Here is a 19,631-nt window from a genome sequence, read left to right on the forward strand (position 1 = left end):
TGTTGGTGATGAGAGCTTCAATACGCCTCCCGCATGGACAGGCTAGTCACATGCATTGGTCAGGTGTGATTTTTTTCATTTTTCCACACAGTCTTCAAATCCCGAGGTCTCTGTGGGCCCCTTCTCTGAACTCTTTCAGTAGATTTCTCAGCTGGATTCAAGTCAGGTGATTGGCTAAGAAACCAGCTGAGAGTTTCCTTGGCTGTGTTTGGGATGATTGCCTTGCTGAAACATCCACCCTCGTTTCACCACCATAATCCTGGTGGAGGGCTGCAGATTTTTATCAACAGTGTTATAGTACATGTTTCTGTAACATATTGGTCTAGTGTTATCTGTATAATTCATCTCCTTGTTTGTTGTGTGAAGTTGGCACTGGTTTTGGTGTGATTTTATGCGTCACATTTGCTGTGAGCCAATGGCTGTGATGGGGTTGGATTAATTGCAGGGCCACACTACAAACACTGCTGTGATATTTTGTCTCTGTGTAGAGGTATATCATATGGCCAGAACTAAGATGACTTGATTTAAATATGCTGATGGTGGATAGTTTGCTGCTCTGTGAATTATATAATGAAGATGGGGTGATATTGTGTGTCTCTGTGCAGGCCAGGACCTACTATATGCCACAGCCTAAAAGCGGAGTTGGGTTGCTGAGGTTGGAGTGATTACCAGCCTTCTACTTACAGGGTGGGTCTTGAAGGACAACTACTAATCCCTGTTAAGTAGTTGGCATGTAAAGTGCAACTGACTTGTGGCATCGCTGGCTCAGACCTTCAACTGTGTGTTTTATACCTTTAGCAAGTGGGACGCTGGACTGTGTATCCCTTCATTTTTTTGATCATTGTACTAAAAAATTATGTCAGAATTGTATTAATTGTCATCTTTTGCCCACAGCTGAGACAGCTGGTCAGACCTAGAATATGTCTGTGTTAGTTTCCACTCATCCTTCCTGAAATTACATGAAGTGTGCCAGTGTCATATGCTGAAAAACAGCCCACACCACAATTCCAAACTTCACTGTTGGTATGGTGCTTTTTGTGCTTTCTTTTTCCTCTGAAAACATGCAGTGCCCTTTGACCTCGTAACATTGTGTGTATTATGGTGTCAAAGGTCAGTTTTGATCACACTTAATCTCCCAGCATTTCACAGGCTTGTCTAGATGCTGTTCAGCAAACTTTGAATTCAACATGTTTTTTCTTCAGAAATTGAGTGTTGCATGGTGAGCGTTCATACAGGCCATGGTGGCTGACTGATTTTCTTTTTTTCTGTAGGTCTCCATAAGTGCTCCTTGGCTCTTAGAAAACTCTTCTGAATTCTTTTCACTCCTCTGTCTGAAATCTTGCAGAGAGGATCTGGTCCTGGCCGCTTTGTTGTGAAGCGGTGTTCTTCCCATTTCCACATTATGGCCCCAGCAGTGCTCACTGCAATCTTCAGTAGTTTAGAAATTCTTCTGTGACCAATGCCATCAGTATGTTTCCCAACAATAAGGTTGTGACAGCCTCATGAGAGCTTATTGTTTTAACCCATCATGAGATGTTTCTTGTGTGACACCTTGGTAACGAGACACCTTTTTATAGACCATCAGTCAGGACTGAACCAGCTGATATTAATTTGCAATAAGTGGCATGATTAGTTTCTAATTACTAACAGATTTCAGCTGGTGCCTTTTAGTGCCTCCACTTTTTGTTCAGTATTTTTCCCCTGTGTCATTTCTCATTATAACGCATAACATTGTTTGATTTCTTTACATGTGTAGATGTCAATTGCACCTTCAGAAACACATTTACTTAAATTGGTGACACATTCAACCCTTATTTTATCTGCTGTATTTGAGACATATAAATGGAGTTACCCCGGGACTCTTCAATAGCAACACTGAGCTCAAAGTGCTGGCAGGGCATTTTCTCATCCACCTCATGCAGCTGGTTATAATGGGTCACAACCTTGGGTCAAATTTCAGGAAGAGAAATCAATCAGTCAAAAAAGGTTATACAGCCAAATGATGGTACTGTCCTACTATTTAGTTTAATATCTCTAATGAGTTTTATTAAACATCGTTCAGTGAATTCATACCTCAAGTATTCCCTGTCCGTTTCCTTGAGCTCTGACTTCCAAATCAAGGTTAGCAGGCAACTGTGCAACAAAAGCACCAGAGAAGAGGAAAAATATTGGATAATGATGTTTTTACATTCAAGATCTTCTAAAATCCCAAAGCATCACATTTTAAAGTTATAAACTCTGCCACAAAGCCAGATTCTTTTTATATTTCTTTTGGTGTCTCTCACCTTGGATGAGCGAGCGCCATAGGCTGTCCTTGGGTTAAAATGGTAGCGGACATCTCTGCGTCCAGTGATCCTGATGTCTACATCCAGACTGAGGTCATCAGGAGGAGGTCTCTTAATCATATACTCTGACAGTGCCTGAAGCACCACCATGGTGGACTGGAAGAGTAGAAAAAGAAAAACCTAACTGACAGCCTTCTGACAATTAAATGGGGCATGAAATATAATATCAACAAGTGAAATAAATATCCTTTAACTGACCTGAGTAGAGCCAAAGCCGCCTCCTCTTCTTCGCTGGCTGTTCAGCCATTTAAAGGGTGCTGCTGCCTCCTCCATGTGTCCCAACTTAATCAGAGCCAGCAGGGCATAGCCGGTCGCCTCCAACGTGAAGAAGTGGTTTTCCCTGTCAGGCCAGTGGCTGCCACCTGCAGGAGCGACAGAATTAGAGGGATGTTTTACACTTATCCTCAGTGGCTTTTTGGTACTATTTGAATGCCGGCTTTAAGAGCACACAGTCTGTACAGCAAAGGTGCAGTGATTAGGGCTATGTCATACCATACTGTCTGCCATAACACCAGTACAAACTTTTACGTGATTATAAAATAGTGTTATATGACAATATCAATGATATAGCAAGTAAACAGGATCCTGCTAGTAGACAGAAATGAGTTCAATTCAATTATATTGTATTTTATTTATAAAATACTAAATCACAACAGTTCCTTTAAAGGTGTGTTTTATTTTAAGGTGAATACCTTATAATAATACAGAGAAAACAGCCAGATGACCCCCTAGGAGTGACTTGGCGACAGTGGGACGGAAAACTCCCTTTTAACAGGCAGAAACCTCCAGCAGAGCCATGCTTTTTGTTTTACTGATGCTTTGCATGGCAATAAAGCAGGACCGCTTAAGGTACATTTACTCTGGTAACTCAAATGAAAACAAGAAAACAAAACAAATCTAATTAAAAAACAGAACTATAATCATTCTGATTGAGGATACCTCGGGCTGCAGCTTCGAGTAACGGTTGATGAACATTGTGAGGTGCCCCCGCAAGAGCCAGAGCATAAGAGGTGATGGCCACGGTGTACGGTCTCCTCCCATTTCTAGTCAGGGCATTGGTCAAGTACTGTGTGGTCTTACCCATGGCATTCTATATCACATGAGTGGGTAGATGATGGATTAGTATAATTACAATTACAACAAATGTTAAAGAGACATTGCTGCTTGTAACTTACCTCCATCTCCAAACCAGGAATGACGCAGGTGATCCCTGCCTGCCTGGCCTCAGCTAGTGCGATGTGGACAAAGGCGGTAAGTGTTATCTCTGGGTCATCACCACGGAGACCGCCCTAGAGGAGATGAGAGGCAGAAGGGCTTTATCGCAGTTATCAAAGATTTTAGGCAGAAAGCACCTAAAGTAAATAAAGTGCTCAGTAGGAAAGAAAAGTGCTTATTTAGCACTTTTCTTTCCTACTGAGCACTCAAGGAGCTTAGACATCATTACCCACAGAACTTCTATCTAATATTTGTCCATGATACAGTCTAACAGTGATGATCCGATGAACACATCAGAGAGCTCAGTATCTTTCCCAAGGACACTGTGCAAATTGCATGCAGACTGGAACAGTCCACCAACAACCATTCAGTTAGCAGGGGGCCTGCTCTACCTTGTGAACTAGAAACTTTTTAAGGGGTTATTCAGTATTTAAAACTTTCGTCATGTCTTTCTCCCATGCCTTGTAATTTTGTATTAAAACCATCAGAATAATTCAAGTATTTGATTATTTAGAATTTTAATCGCTGAATAAAGTGTCTAAAATAATGGAAACTATTTTAAATGAGTTAAATAAAGTTGTTTGTTAGATTTTAAAAATGTACAAATGCTTAAAGTTCAAGAAAGAAAATATGTCATCAGAAAATAATGGCATGCTACATGACAGCGTGCTTTTTCTGTTGATCATCAGCAGACCAAAGGATTATAAAGACTTTTGCTGTATTTACATTCTACTTTCATAATAATCTCTTTCTTTTCAGTTTATTGATTTGATTTTGTTAAGTCTTGGAAGTTATGATTGAATAATAAGGCAATCATTTTGAAAGGTGTAGTTTTTACTTCATATATGTGCCTGCATGTATCTATCCTACCTACAGTACAGATTCAGATAACAATTAACGCTCACATTTACAGGTGTAAGCGAGGGGTGGCTGTGATTCAGATGGTACAACAGGCCATCTACCAATCAGAAGGTTGGTGGATTGACTCCCAGTTCTCGATAGGAGAGTCACGCTATGGTTGAATCTCAGATTCAGAGGGATATAGTTTTTGCCTGGGTCATGGATCACTAGACCAGCTCTTTAATCTGTAAAGGATAAGGGATTCTGCCCAACCAGTCTACATCTTCTTTGTGAACCTGGAGAAGGCATCAACCGTGTCTCTTAGGGGATCATTTAGGGAGCGCTGTGGGAGGATGGATATCTAACCTGTTGTTATGTGCCATTTGGTCATGAGATCTGGGTCATGACTGAAAGGAAGAACATCTGGGCTTCTCTGCTTAGACGACTGCCCAAGAGACAGATGGACGGATCAATAGACTGATGTTTATTTTCCAAGTTACAGTTTGACTGAACTGTTTACATTTGATAAACTTAGCTGTAATAGCTATCATAATGAAACAGCTTATTTTGTTATTAAACATTTATTGCAATTAAAGTTTTTATTTATTCTGTTGCACTCCATAAATTCTACATTTCCGTGGCTGCACTGAATAAATTTGTCCTTTTTCTCATTTGATTTTCAGTCGTGTGTTCAGGGTGATTCAGGTTCAGGTTATGCTCATGAAGACATGTAGTTATAATAATTAGTTTTGATAATTTACAAGAGAAACAATACAAGGACCAGGAAATTAAAACTTCTCTGTCTTTGAATGGAAACCCCATAAATTACCAACACCATAGTGTGAGTGTGTGGTTGTATTTGCATGTGGGTCTCACCGTCATGGTAGTGCTGTAAACTGGGTTGTTCTCTACATATATTCCTTTATTTTCTCTGAGTTTGTTCATCACCAGGTAGACCAGAGGGTCGCACACTTGTTGCTTCTCAATGCCGATGATGGAGTGAGCCATGGAGAACACCTTTACCACATATGCTGTGATCCTGTCAATCACAATCTATGTCATATATACTATTTATCCAACAGAATACATTTATTTATTTATGACTCTCAAACTGATTTTCCTCCCTCACTCACTTCTGTACATTTTGGCACAGTAAAACTTAAATAAACATGTATTGTTTTTGTTATGTGACACATATAAGCAGGAAAATCACTACCGCAAAGACTAATAAAAATAATATTTTAGTGTTGCCATTAAAACTGAGATACTTGAAAGCTCTAAGAATGTAAGGATTAGACAGTACCAGGTACTTGCTCCTTCCCTGCTGTAGGGCGGGTAAGAGCCGTCACGCCTTCTGTATGCCAGCTGATTGTCATAGCCTGAAAACACAAAAGACAGAGACAAAGACAGAGACAATAAGTGTTAGGTGTTCATATTCCAGCCTTTTGTGCCTAGTTAGAAAGTTTTTTGCGAACTGGTTTTAGATTTTCTTTTTGCAAACCTCAGCTTTTATTGTAGAATTAAGCCATAGAAAAGAATAAAAACAGTAAATCCCCCTTTCCTTCTTTTTTGTTCTTTGTTCTTTGCTTTTTGCTTTCGTCTCACCTCTCTTGATGTACTTGAGAGCCTCTGCCCTGCGCTGCACGCCTACGCTCTCCCAGTTGCCAGTTCGGTCTAAGTAGAGGGTGGCAATGAGGGGCAGAGTAATGGAGGCTAGGTTCTGCTCCACACAGCCACCAGGCATCCTGATCAGAGATCCCAGAGAGTCCTCGTTGATGGAGTTCTCAATACTGTCTGCTAACACGCTGCCTAGTAGGGAAAAAGAGAAGTTTCATGAACAAGCCTCCTTCTTGGTTTCATTTTTGATCCTTCTCACCACTCTGACAGTTACTGACCTCTGACATTGACCAATGACTCAGGTTGAGAGTTTGGCACTACTGACTCCAGTTCAATCTTTCCAACACGGACTGTCTGTGTTCCTGTTTTGGATGCAAACATATTGACACCAAATTGAAAATGAAGAGACTCAAAGGGAGCAGACATAAATGTGAAACCTCATAACTTTGGTAAACTTTAGACCCAGTTCCATAAAATCTAAATAAAAACAGAATGCAAAGATTTGCAAATGTCACAATGAATGTTTTCCCGTTCTACGTTCGAAATACCAGTCTGCAATGCTGGGATGCACATGGCCTGACCAACAAACCCAATGCCAAACGATGGCACCTCTCTTTGGAGGTTTTTTCAGTCCATCCCAGACCCTAGCTGTTCAACGGTCCTGGGTGTTGGATTTTTTGTTTCATGTGTGTTATAAACTGGTTAAAAGTCGGTGTGGGTTTAAAAAATAGATTTTCCTGATTCAAATCGATTTTAGTTTGGATAATGCAATATCGATTCATTAAATCCAGAATCGATTTTTAAATATAAATATATTCTGCCAGAAATTGCAGAATCAAAAGTTAATGCTCCCAAAATAATTTCAACAACCACCAAACAGCTAGTGTCAGCTTTGTTTTTATACATAGGCTAGATATCAAAACATGGATATGTCCTGATAAATGATCAGAATTATAACATTTCTGACTGTCTGAGTCAATTCGAATCGGGACCTTGTGAATCAGAATCAAAGCAGTTATAGAAATCGATACCCGATAAGTCTCTTTTAAATGAGCTGTGGCACAGAGAAGATGAGGCAGGGACTAGTATGTGTTGATAGCTAAATGTATTCGCAGACAGTGAGTTCAGGGACTTCCATGACAGAATGATGCCAGTTTTTATTGCAGTGCTGTCTGAGTCTAAAGATCGAGGGCACCCCATTTTTCAACCTTGCCTCTTACACGCAGAGATTTCTCAAGATTCTTTTTTTAGATGATGTTATATATGATAACTGATGATAAATAAATAAGGAATATTCGTGCAAAATTGTTCTGCACTTTTTAGACTCAGTTTGTGAACTCGGTGAGCCTTTGCCTATCTTTACTTCTCAGAAACCCCGCCCTTCTAATCTGTTCTTTTTAGAACTATTCATGTTACTAAGCTGCTACCAGTAAACCCAATTAGTCTCCAGCTGTTCCTCCAGCTGTTTTGTCTAGTACCACTTACTTTTCCCACTTTTTTTGAACTGTGCTTCTTCCATTAAATTCAAAATGAGCTAATTTTCCATGAAGTACTAAAGTGTGTCATTTTAAACATTCGATGTTCTTATTATAACTCTATTGTGAATATGCATTTATGAGATTTTCAAGTCATTACATTCTGTTATTATTTACATTTTACATATCTATCCCAACTTTTTGGGAACTGTGGTCATAAAACAGGGAATGACACCTTATCATACCTCACTACAATCTACTTACCTCCCTCAGCAGATGGGTTCAACACCACACTCCAAACTTCAGTCTTCTGAACTCCATCGAGCTGTTTGTATCAGGGAAAAAGGTCTTGATTCAAGAAGATATGTGTTACTTCTTAATTATCGTCTAAGCGCACAGAAAATGCCAGTTTCATCACACAGTCACTTACCACTACTCGTAAAAGCTTCTGGATACGGTCTCCTCCCGTCATGTCTCTCCCGAGCACCATCACCTCCAACGGATGTTTTCCCACCACCAGCGGTACAATGGTGTAGGGCACAGCTATCGAAGAGCCAGCTGGCACTGTCACTTCCTGTGTGTGTCTGTCCTTGAAAGCAATGCTGCATATGCCTTCAGTCTTCATGAGCACCACCCTGACCTGAGCAGAAAGTGATCAGCCGTTACAGAAGAAGAAGCTGGTAATTTATGAGAAAGAGTAAAAGTCAATAATCTTACATGTAATTCCTCAGAGCCGTAGTTATGGACCACAGCTTTTATTTCAACCTGTTCATGTCTCGCCACTGAATACGGCAGCTTCAGCTCCACAAAGAAACGTTTCCACGCTCTGAAGTTGTAGGGCTCCGCAACACAGAAACCTGCAGATTCACAAGATGGTGAAAAAAGTCTGTGAGTGATTAGGATTCTGACAATTTCTCTATCATTCAGGCTGATGATAGAAACCAGGATAGTTTGGAAAATTCTAATCTTTCAGCATTGTTTGCCACTGTTTGTTTTCACCTGGAGGTGATGGAGGTAGAGCACATTCACTCTTTTGCCAAGTGTGAAAGTATATTATTATTTTTTTGCTCTGAGAGATTGGTGGTTGACAGAATGTGAAAAACTTTGTCCTTAACTTTTAGTTAAACTTTTAGTTAAACATAGAAAAGCAAAACTTATTTTTTGAAAATGGTTAATTTAAGAATTGAGTTCATTTTTGATTGTTGCCAGGACACGATATTTCTTATTAATATAAGATATTCCTACAAATCATGCTTTAATCTTACATGGTAGTGTAAAAATTGCTGTATTTTCCTCCTGATTAAACTACTGTAACTCCTTATACACTTTATTGAGCCAATAAAATACACACTGGTCTGGAACAACCTCATAGAAGAAATCTGATCACAGTATCTTCCAAAACACTCTTAAGTTAACATTTGTATAAGCAGACTTTCTCACTGACTCTTCTTTTATGTTGTTTTTTATAATATTTCATCATCTCTCCTCTCCAGATCTCTCCTGTCTCTTTCACTATGTCTATCTCACCTTGTAAAGTATTACGTCAATGTGTTTTGAAATACGCTATATAAATATTGTGAATTATTACCACTATTACAAAAAAGTGTTGTAACAGTATATCCATGTTCATAAGCAAAAATAATGATTATTTTTAGATAACCTTTTTGGGATTGCACAAAATTACATCTGGAAGTTTAAAAGTGTTTCCCATTAAAGCCAGACTGCATCAATTTCCAAAAACTGAGTCCTTAACCAGTTAAGCACTTTGATTCCTAGTTCACTGTCATCTTACCTGTGTGGGGTGATGCACTGACAGCCAGAAGCCCCCATTCTGTGATGCTATCAGGTAAGGGGTCCCCCATAGTCATCGAGGCCAACCTGTTGATAAGATGCATGTTATTTTTTTTTATCTTCCAATAGATCCAAGCTCAAAACTACAAGAAGACAACTACTATATATTATACTATTTAGAAATCTTGCATGCTCAACAGAAAATGTGTATAGTATAGATGTGTAAATATATATTTAAAGTAAGATTAAAAAAAAATACACATTTCACAGTTAATGCACAGAACATTTAATTACATTTTAAGTAAATTTTGTTTTTTGGTGTTAACAAGCAACAAATCAGTGTTTAATCACTAATTGGTAATCCATCCCATTAGTTTGAGTCTGATCTATCATAAAGTCTGTATTTCAGAAGAATAACATTTGGTAATGATTAACTAATGAATAATGAAGTACACTGAATTTTACTTTCCACTAATGTCATTAGACCTAAATTTATTTATGAACTTACCACCTATGACACCAAACATGCTGTTTAAAATAAAGCGTTGACTAATAAATTAACATTAATTAAATATTACTAATCACCTGTGTATATTAGTTATCATTGTTAGCTGAAACATAACTAGCCACTAGCAATTCATTAACTACCAGTTTAGTGTAGTACGATTTATGATTATGGTATAATAATGTGCAGTTAAAAATGACATTTCTCACTCTCTTTTATCTCTATTAAACTGCAGTGGAGGTTTTTGAAGTTTCAGCAAACAATCTGTAAAACATTAACTTGGTTCTGGACACTAGCAGATGGTTTTCACAGAGCAAGCACGACACAGATACAGTGCAGGAATTTGTGTTACTACATTGTGAGTGTACGCACACGCACCGATGGTCACGATGGCGAAACACAGAATGATGCTGTGTTCATGTTTTCTGCACTTAGAACTGTTTGTTCTGCTGTTATCACTGACCAAACAGCACGATCCCGCTCGCTTAAAAAATAGTTTTTTTCTTTTATCAGACAGACAGATTGAGAGAAATCAGTGAGCGATGATCCACCTAATTAGTCCATTAATCTGTGGATGTTGACAGAAGAACAGCATTTAAAGCCAAGTCTTGCAAACTCTTCAAATACTGCGAACATTTAAGTGTTGCGGCAACAAGTGTTTAAAAGTCTATTAGTTCAGTTCGATTTGATCTACTCTATCGCACCAAAACACAACAGTATTCCCCTCAAGGACCTTTATATTGTGAGGTACAATAAAAGTCTTTAAAGGTCAATGGATATGAAATACTGTGTTCCTGCTAACCCACAGAAAAGCTAGTTTGCCGTCTACTTTTATCAGTGACGATGAATCATGATCTTTAACAAACCGAGTCACACACTGCTAGTAGAGTGTACACCGCAGTCAAATGAACCCACTGAACTTGAGTTCAGTGTTTTCCCACTGGAGCCCACATGATATTAATGCATATTAATACTTTTCAGTTTACCTGTTTCCTCCACCCTGCTTTCACACTGTGATAAATTTAGTGTAATATGATTTACATGCAAGTGGGAACAATCACAAAGGCTACACTAAGGGCGGATATTTGCATTATTGTGATGCGCTAACTTTGGATTTGCTTAGAGTTGGTACTGATCCGTGTTTGTCTCTGTGCATGATTTTTAAGATTTCATTCAGGTGGTTTATCACTAAAGAAAAAGCTGTTACCAGTGTCCACGATGGAGGGGTGAGAAGTAAGTGTCGGGGAGAAAGGCAGTATATGACGATGCTTTAAATATCGGACTAGTGGAAAGTTAAAAGTATAAATGAACAGAGATGGGCAGTAACACATTACAAGTAACACATTACTTTTTTAAAAGAACGAGTAAAGTAAGGGATTACTATTGCAAAAAAGTAATTAGATTACTATTACTTTCCGGTAAGCACGCTGCGTTATGGTTACTAAAACGTCATTGTGTTTGTGAGTGTGTCTCATGACAATGACATGAGTACGTGCAACATCTGTGACAGCAACAGGCGTGTGTAGCTCAACATGCAGCATTTAAAGCGTCGAAGTACGGACATTACTTTTAGTTTGATTCCGTAAAACGTGGCAAAAACATTAGTGTCTGCTGTACACTCTGCATGGGAAGAAAACTTCTTTTTACAGTGAAAAATTAAACTTCGAATCTGATCAAGCACCGAGCAAGCCGCCACTGGAATGCAAAATTCACAGAGAAACCCCCGGATCCCCCCACTGACATAACCACTGTGGCACCAGGCAAACCTCCACCCGCCCCACTCCTGCTAAACAGGTGAAAATAGATTTAAGAGCGACAGGACTTAGTGCTGCTGAATCTTTGATTTTATTTATTTTTTGCTGAGTTTTACTTGCATCTATTTCAAAGAGTGTGTAAAAACACAAAACATTTTATTTTATATGCTGGAATATGCAGAAAATAGGTTTAAATGTTAAACACATTGCTTCCAATCAAAGACTGCTGTATATAATGTAATTTGTGCTTGATGCAATGTGCATAAAATTAAAAGATTAAAACTAATAAAACAAGTTTTAAAAAAAGATTTTTTTCATTTGATTCAATTTTGTATGATGGATTATGCAGAAAAAATAGAATTGGGCTGAAAGGTCTACTGCTTTATTATATATTCAGGCTGTGTATCATGTTTTTTAAAAGTAACTAAGTAATAATGTAACTAATTATGTTTGAAAATAAGTAATCAGTAAAGTAATAGGATTACTTTCTTGGAGAAGTAATCAGCAATTAGTAACGGATTACTATTTTCAAGTAACTTGACCAGCATTGTTTATGACACATTGCTTGTCCCACTTTGCAGCTGAAACAACCAAGTTACTAACTAACCAATCACACTTGTCTTCATTAGATGTAACCTCTGGTCTAATCATTTACTCACCCGTGTCTACTGTCTCTATCTGCCTGACTGGGCAGGTTAACATCCATCCACATCCAAGACTCATAGAACTTGGAACGCAGATATACGTCAGCCTCATCTGTGTACTCTTCTTCCTCTTCGCCTTCTTCGATGATCTCTTTTGCAATTGAACTAAGCACCAAATCTTCTTCCTCTGTTTTCCTCGCATTTGTCTGAAGGTACACATCACGCCCAATTGGTCCAGGCTGGCCGGGAAGTCCACGCAATACAGTGCTTCTTTCAATTTCAGGTGGTCCAGGTGGTCCAGGTAGTCCAGGTGAAGGATATCTCCAGTCTGTAATATTTGAATATATTCAAACAGTTATGCGCATAGTGTTTTAGACAACACCCAGCAGATTGTGATTAAAGTGTAAGTGTTTAGCTTTTACTGGTGTTGACTTCATCCATAGTTATTATTGGAGAAATTAGTGAAATTTTTTTTGTTTCTTTTTTTTTTACACAATAAATAAAATGTTTCTGTAAAACATGAGGTTTTCTTAAACTCTAAATATCTATTGGCGATCTCAGTAGATGGAGCAGGAGATGCCTTCTGCCCTGATCAGAGATTTTCAGTGCTGTGAGTAAAAGAGTGCAAAATGCCGCAATTGGCCCTCCACAGGAAAACAGTAAATGTCAAGCAGACTGTTTTCTTAAGAAGCAGCACCCAGTAAGCTAGCAGAGGTCAACGTCCTTAAACTGATTTGAGAGGACCCGAAGTTTTAGATTTGTGCCAAATCTAGAAATGTGGCTCTTTAAATCATAATATGAACTATTTTTGATTAACTATTTTATTGTTATACTGCTCAATTTTAAATTAAATGTAAAAAGCTTTGACATATCAAGCTAAAATCAAAGATATGAATGCCAAATTCATGAGAATGAAGTATAGAAATTACTAAAGTTCTCTCGCGAGAGATGTACTCTCCGATCTGGCAAAATAATTTCAGCAGCAGTGGTGGTGGGAACAGGTGTTGTAGTGGGCGACGACGGTGTCGTAGGAATCTCTGTGTTAAACGGCTGGTCCCTCAATGTGGCGCAGCAATAGCGGAAAGCCCGGATGCACTCCCATCCCTCGGTGATGTAGAGGGAGCGTCGTGTGCAAGAGTACGGCATCGGGATCTCCCGAAGGCCATCTTTACAGCAACGATACTGCAGCTTCTCCTTGTAGTGACTCTCTGGAGGCAGAGGGGTGAAAGAGAGGTAAGCAGCAGGGTCAGCACCAGTTGTATGATACTCTGTATTTTGCCATTTCTGTGTTAATGAAATGTCAAATTCTAAATGTCTAAAAGTGCGTATAATAAAATTGTTGATAATGTTGCCCCGCATCTGCTGTTTAACCATAACATTTAATGAAATTCACCTTCTCTTAACTTAATTATTTATTTGATGCCATAAATTTCACACTAATGTTAGAAGGTGGAAAAGCAGAGAAAGCAGAGCTAAACTGCAGGCACATTTTATACAAGCTAATCTCAGCAGCACTCACCCAGCTGTGCTTTACGTCGCAACAGTTCAGCAGAGCGCCGCCTTCTGGCACTGCCTGGACACTGCAAGGCTGGGGCAAGAAGAGTAGAATAACACTATTAACCTTTGTATACATAATCAGGGTTTAAGGTGGGATTTGTGAAGTGTTGGGACCCTTACATCTGGCATGGTGGTGTAACATGGGGAGAAGAATAAGACGCGCAACTGCACTGAGGTCTACTGCTTTGTATGGGTTTAATTGAATTCATCAAGACATAAAAGGGTACAGATTGGCTTAAATATAAACCGATGCCTGCTACACTTAATGTAACAAACTGAAACTACTTGCCAGTTATACCTTAATTTCAAAACAGCTGTGACATTGTGTAAAATATAAATAAAAATGCAATCATTTGCATTTTTCATGGTGAATAAAATATGAGCTTATGTGACTTCCAAATCATTGCACTGAATTTTTATGTACATTTAGCTAAATGTCCAAGTTTTTATGGAACCGGATTTGTATAAATCTTAGTTTTAAGTCAGTTTTAGTATACTAACTTTTAGCTAAACCCATGCCTAATAGACAGCACTGTAATATACAGTGTAAGGCCCAACTGATGAGCAGATTGTAGACAAAATGGCCGTAGTAGATGTAGAAAGGTCTGATCTGCGGCAGAAACATGGTCTTCAGCTGCTTTTTAGTCACTATAAAGAGGGACTAAAAAGTTTAAACTTTCCACAGATGCTCCATGCTCATAGATACCTTGCCTATTTGGGGTTTGAAAGCCACTGCTGGAGGAGTAAAGCAGTCCTGCGTCTTGAAATACCCCCTTGGCATCTCGGCCTCCCCCTCGTGTGCAACCAATATCACCGTGCTCGACCACGTCCCAAATCTGAGCAAAGGGTTCCATTAACAAAAGGTGAAATTACTTCTGCATTGCATTTGTCTTTTTCCGTCTATTATCAATATTGTAAAACACAAATTTTCCAAAGTCAAAAAGGCTCACCTTCTTTTGCGTGAGTCTGTCCCTGCTGAGAAGATACACAGCGTTGTCCACAGCCACCAGACTGACCTTTGCCCCCGGGTCACCTCTTATCTTAAAGCGAAACATCTTCCCAGGAAGGTAGTCTCTCGGTATGCCGTCCACTGGCCCCACTGTGAGCTATAACAGAGAATGAAAGCAAAAAAAACCCACAAACAGAACAATAAACAAAAGACTAAAGAAAAGAACAAATTTTAATCTTTCGTTTGTTGGTTTTCTTGTTATCAGAAACATTTAAGAATGCAATAAAATCATAATTTAAGACTACGTTTAATAATGGTTAATGAATGCACCCGGGGTAACTGGGGGTTCAGTATCATACCCAAGGACACTCTGACACGCAGACTGAAGGTGGCCGGGTTTTAACCACCAACCCTCCAGCTGGTAAACACTGTAGCTTCTGAGTGAGTGAGAGAGCTGAGGACTCACCCCTCCAAGACAGGAATCCACCACATCTATCCAGATGGAGTCTGACACCACCTCCTCTCCTCCAATCCAGGGAATAATGTAGTACGCCACAACACGAAACGACGGCATCATGTCAGGTGTCACCATCAGCCCGATGTTGGTGACCAGCTGACCAGTTACATCCATGCGCCCAGCTTGTATGATTTTTCCTTTACTGAGAATCTGAGAATCACACACACACACACACACACACACACACACACACATATATATTTCGTGTATCGAGAAAGTATTCACAGTGCTTCACTTTTCACTTCTATTTTGTCATGTTATTTTAAAGTGGATTACATTTATTTTTCACCTTAAACTTCTAAACACAACACTCTATTATTAAAAAATGAAAATTAAAAAAATTAAAATATAATGTATACAAAGGTAATTACAGCCTTTCCTATGCATTTAGAACTGAGCTCAAGTGCATCCTGATTACACTCATCATCCGACAGATTGTCCTGTTGTAAATTTCTTAGATTTTTGCATATTTATCACACTTTTTATTGGCCTCTATAGGGTTACAAAACCATTTATAAGGCATTACGACTCCAGTGAACCACAGTGAGAGCCATTATCCGTAAATGGATAAAACTTGAAACAGTAAAGAACCTTCCCAGGAGTGGTTGGCCTCAACAACTCAGCATCAACGGCTCATCTGTGAGGTTACAAACAAAGCTAGAACACCATATAAAGAACTGCGGGTCTCACTTACTTCAGTTACATTCAGTGTTGATTCATCAATAAGAAACACACTGAGTGATAATGGCATCCATGGGAAAGTTCTAATGAGAAAACTACTGCTGACCAAAAAGAACACAAAGGTTCATCTCACATTTGGACTGACAAGACAAAATGTGAGTACTATTGCATCTGGTATAAAGCTAGCACAGCGTCAAACAGTCATGGTGGTGGTAGTGTGATGGTCTGGGCCTGCTTTGCTGCTTCAGGACCTGGATGACTTGATGGAACCATGAATTATACAAGACTTTCCTGAAGGAAAATGTCTGATCATCAGTTTATATCCTGAAGCTCACGAGCACTTGGGTTATGCAAAAGGACTATAATATGAAAAAGATCAAGTCCACCCCCAATGACTCAAAAAAGAGGTTTTGGAATGGCTTAGTCAAAGTAAGATTGAGAAGCTTTGGGATGACCTTAAACACGCCATTCATGCTTGAAAACCCTTCACTGTGGTTGCAGGACTTCCAGATACAGACGGACAAAATGGTGATGGTTAACCAACCGGCCGTGGTAATTTATTTTTTAGATTGATAGATAGATATTAGTATTAAGTATTAGTATTGTTTTATCTTTGAATGTGTGTTTTATTTTTTATTTTTGTGGACAGCTGATTGTCCCATATTCTTTTTTATGTTCACGTGTATTACAACATGTCAGCTCACCAGGTAGGTGATAACTTTGATGAATCCTCTGAACGAGTCATCTGCAGGACTGGCTGTGACCTTCACAGACAGTCTTTCTCCTAAAGACACTGTGGTAGTTCCTGTGGAGACATGCAGGTAGTTCTTTTCATGGTCATGGGTGGTGTAGGGCTGAACAGTGACCTGTTGCTTTGCCTGCTGCTCTGGTCTCAAGCCATCCTGTGCTGTTTCAGCCTGCAAAACGGGAACCAAACAGAAAAAAAATGTAGGCTTGTGCCAGTGTTTCTTTTCTATCTCTTCTTATTAAAAAACCACAAGCAGAAAAGAAAAAAGTATTAAACTAAGACCAATACCAATAGCTAGAAATGTAACTAACTAATTAGACTTCCTGACCTTAAAAGGAACCCCAGCTATTAAGACATGTTTGCACTAAAATATGCACTGTGCTTTCAATAACATATATGTGGTATTAAAATACGCCAAATGTTTTCCTTTTAACCGATTTACCAGTAGGCCGCCATTGTCATTTACTTCTCAATGCACTCTGGGTAGTGACGTCACACGGTTGCACCGCATCGACTTCACAGTTAGCAGCGCACTGGAAATGGCTTCTGTTCAACTTTTCCAGTTTGAACCAGAGCAGTCCGAGAGAGAGGACGAAAATAGTCAACCAGTGCTTAGTTTAGGATGAAGATGAAAACAATCCGTCACACGAGGATGCGAAAGTGAGGGAAAACTACTGGTGTCTATGCGGCTACTGCTTGCCAATGGCGACAGGTGTCTGAGAGCATTTGTTGTAAATTTTATGGCAGCGGCTATCCATGGTATCGCATAACCGCATGATAAAAACATTAAAAGAATTCAAATTTTTATTATACAGTGAAATTACGATATCGTTATTTTTACAGATTCTCCATGCAACACAGTGCGCCAAAACTTTGAAGCCGACCGTCGTGCCAAACTAGGTATCCCCGACAGAATTTGTTTCCCCTGCATCGGGAGCATACACTGGCCTTTCGAAATCATGGACGAACAGTATCCCACGTTCGTGATTTTTAGTTCATAAACACTTCTTATAATGACTAACTACTCCAGAAATTTTGGAGATGTTAGCTCTTTATACAGTAAAGTTACAGTGGGATACAAATAATATCACGCTGATCCTGCCACAATTTGTTCCCCCTGTCCAAAGACTTATTGCTCCTGAAACTTTGGAGGTTTTAGCTCAGTATAGTTCTGTACAGTTACAGAAGGATACAAATAATGATCACTCAAAATGTCATTGGTTTATTTAAATAATCCCATCTGATCTTGTGCCAAGGTCCCAACACAGGGGAAACAAATTCTGTCGGGGATACATAATTTGGCACGACGGCGTTGCCATTGGCAAGCAGTAGCCGCATAGACACCAGTAGTTTCCCTCACTCTCGCGTCCTCGTGTGACGGATTGTTTTCATCTTCATCTAAACTAAGTACTGGTTGACTATTTTCATCCTCTCTCTCGGACTGCTCTGGTTCAAACTGGAACAGAAGCCATTTCCAGTGCGCTGCTAACTGTGAAGTCGATGCAACCGTGTGATGTCACTACCCAGAGTGCATTGAGAAGTAAATAACAATGGCGGCCTACTGGTAAATCGGTTTTATATAAAATGTGCTTAAAAGGCAAACTTTTGGCATATTTTAATATCACATATATGTTATTGAAAGCACAGTGCATATTTTAGCGCAAACATGTCTTAATAGCCGGGGTTCCTTTTAAATAAAAAATTAGATCACATACACAGGTAGAATCAGTTAGGTAGAACAGTCATACTAACAATGATGGTTTGTGGTTGATTATTCTTGGGCATGTTGATGGTAGCTCTGGTGGTTCCGGAGGACACGACTAATGGAGTGTCCAGCAAGTTCAGCTTAACCAGGACGTTACGGGCCAAAGAACCATCGTGGTGGCTCACCTGAATCTGGAAAAAAATTCTCTTCAACTTCAATAATTCATTCAAATAGAATGAAAATGCAGAGAATGACCCTTACTGTGAAGTCAAATGGCAGGCCTGGCTTGAAGTACTTTGGTATGTTTTGGAACAATAAGACGTAGGGAGATTCCACAATTTTAATGCCAGACTTCTCGGCCTCAACCAGATCACTTCCTGTAATGATCATCAAACAATCAAAAAAAATTGTATTAATAACCACTGAGGTAATTAATGTTATGAACAAAGAATCTAGCCCTGCATCAGACTAGTGACATGTCCAGGGTGTGACCTATAGTTCCAAATAATGTGATACTAAAGAGAGTCAAAGGTTTTGATTGCTTTGGTTTATCCAGAATGCTAAAGGGCATGTTGATACAATTCAGAGCTTAAGTTGCGTCAGTTTGGAGTTTCACAGTAGACACTATTGATCCTGGCAAGCAGTGGTTAATTACAACACACTGGAGAGTTATCAGAAAAGGAGCAAGGCAAAATTGACAAGCTGATCATCAACGATGTGAGTACATGAAGCAGTTACAAAGCCAACTTAACAGTATGTCCAAAATTCTGAGTTAGTTGCATAAGAAAGCACACGAAATTTATCTGCTCATTTACAGCACATTTTATGCTTATTTTAGATTTGCAGCATTTTAAACATGTTTATTTTTTAATTAATTTATTTAGTTATTGTTTTATTTATTTCAAAATGTTGACTTTCTTTAGTTTGTCTGAAATTCTGGCTCACACTTCATGCTCACCTGTGCTGGTGAGCACAGAGGCCTTGACATACACAGAGTTCCCGATCAAAGATTGAATGTTGGGGTAAGCACTTTTGATCTCCTCCATGCTCAGTGTAACAGTTCCACCATCAAGCTGCAGAAAGAGAAACAGTCAGGACAACACATTTAGCAGCTAGAAAGGCCATTTTGCCCACCCAGTATTTAAAATTGTTATTACTATAAACCAGGGGTCTCAAGCTCCAGTCCTCGAGGGCCGGTGTCCTGAAACTTTTCCATGCGTCCCTGTTCCAACACACCTGAATACAATTAGCAAGAGTATAGAATTTGACTGCATGCTGAGGTGGTAAT

The 19,631-nt window shown here is 39.2% G+C and overlaps 1 protein-coding gene across 2 annotated transcripts in view; it reads right to left on the reverse strand.

Moving 5' to 3' along the window:
* The window catches only part of LOC116333232 (complement C3-like), a 33,474-nt gene that overhangs the window by 6,788 nt on the left and 7,055 nt on the right, over positions 1–19,631 (reverse strand). Inside the window, exons 1-25 of one of the 2 annotated variants that reach the window (XM_039614127.1) lie at positions 19,501–19,518; positions 19,302–19,416; positions 18,605–18,720; positions 18,391–18,534; positions 16,595–16,807; positions 15,159–15,359; positions 14,694–14,849; positions 14,450–14,579; positions 13,706–13,774; positions 13,116–13,394; positions 12,202–12,514; positions 9,285–9,370; positions 8,210–8,349; positions 7,923–8,132; positions 7,757–7,817; positions 6,296–6,379; positions 6,006–6,209; positions 5,704–5,779; positions 5,277–5,439; positions 3,521–3,634; positions 3,285–3,435; positions 2,544–2,707; positions 2,286–2,441; positions 2,074–2,133; positions 1,853–1,943 (exon numbers count right to left, since the gene is read on the reverse strand). In XM_039614127.1, coding sequence (XP_039470061.1) covers positions 1,853–1,943; positions 2,074–2,133; positions 2,286–2,441; positions 2,544–2,707; positions 3,285–3,435; positions 3,521–3,634; positions 5,277–5,439; positions 5,704–5,779; positions 6,006–6,209; positions 6,296–6,379; positions 7,757–7,817; positions 7,923–8,132; positions 8,210–8,349; positions 9,285–9,370; positions 12,202–12,514; positions 13,116–13,394; positions 13,706–13,774; positions 14,450–14,579; positions 14,694–14,849; positions 15,159–15,359; positions 16,595–16,807; positions 18,391–18,534; positions 18,605–18,720; positions 19,302–19,389 — 3,469 coding nt within the window. In that variant the 5' untranslated portion in view covers positions 19,390–19,416; positions 19,501–19,518. Of the gene's footprint in view, positions 1–1,852; positions 1,944–2,073; positions 2,134–2,285; positions 2,442–2,543; positions 2,708–3,284; positions 3,436–3,520; positions 3,635–5,276; positions 5,440–5,703; positions 5,780–6,005; positions 6,210–6,295; positions 6,380–7,756; positions 7,818–7,922; positions 8,133–8,209; positions 8,350–9,284; positions 9,371–12,201; positions 12,515–13,115; positions 13,395–13,705; positions 13,775–14,449; positions 14,580–14,693; positions 14,850–15,158; positions 15,360–16,594; positions 16,808–18,390; positions 18,535–18,604; positions 18,721–19,301; positions 19,417–19,500; positions 19,519–19,631 lie in introns of those variants that run through there. The other variant, XM_031756416.2, reaches the window with a different exon arrangement.

The sequence above is a fragment of the Oreochromis aureus genome, linkage group 6 (assembly GCF_013358895.1).
Source record: "Oreochromis aureus strain Israel breed Guangdong linkage group 6, ZZ_aureus, whole genome shotgun sequence".
Taxonomy (NCBI): Eukaryota; Metazoa; Chordata; class Actinopteri; order Cichliformes; family Cichlidae; genus Oreochromis; species Oreochromis aureus.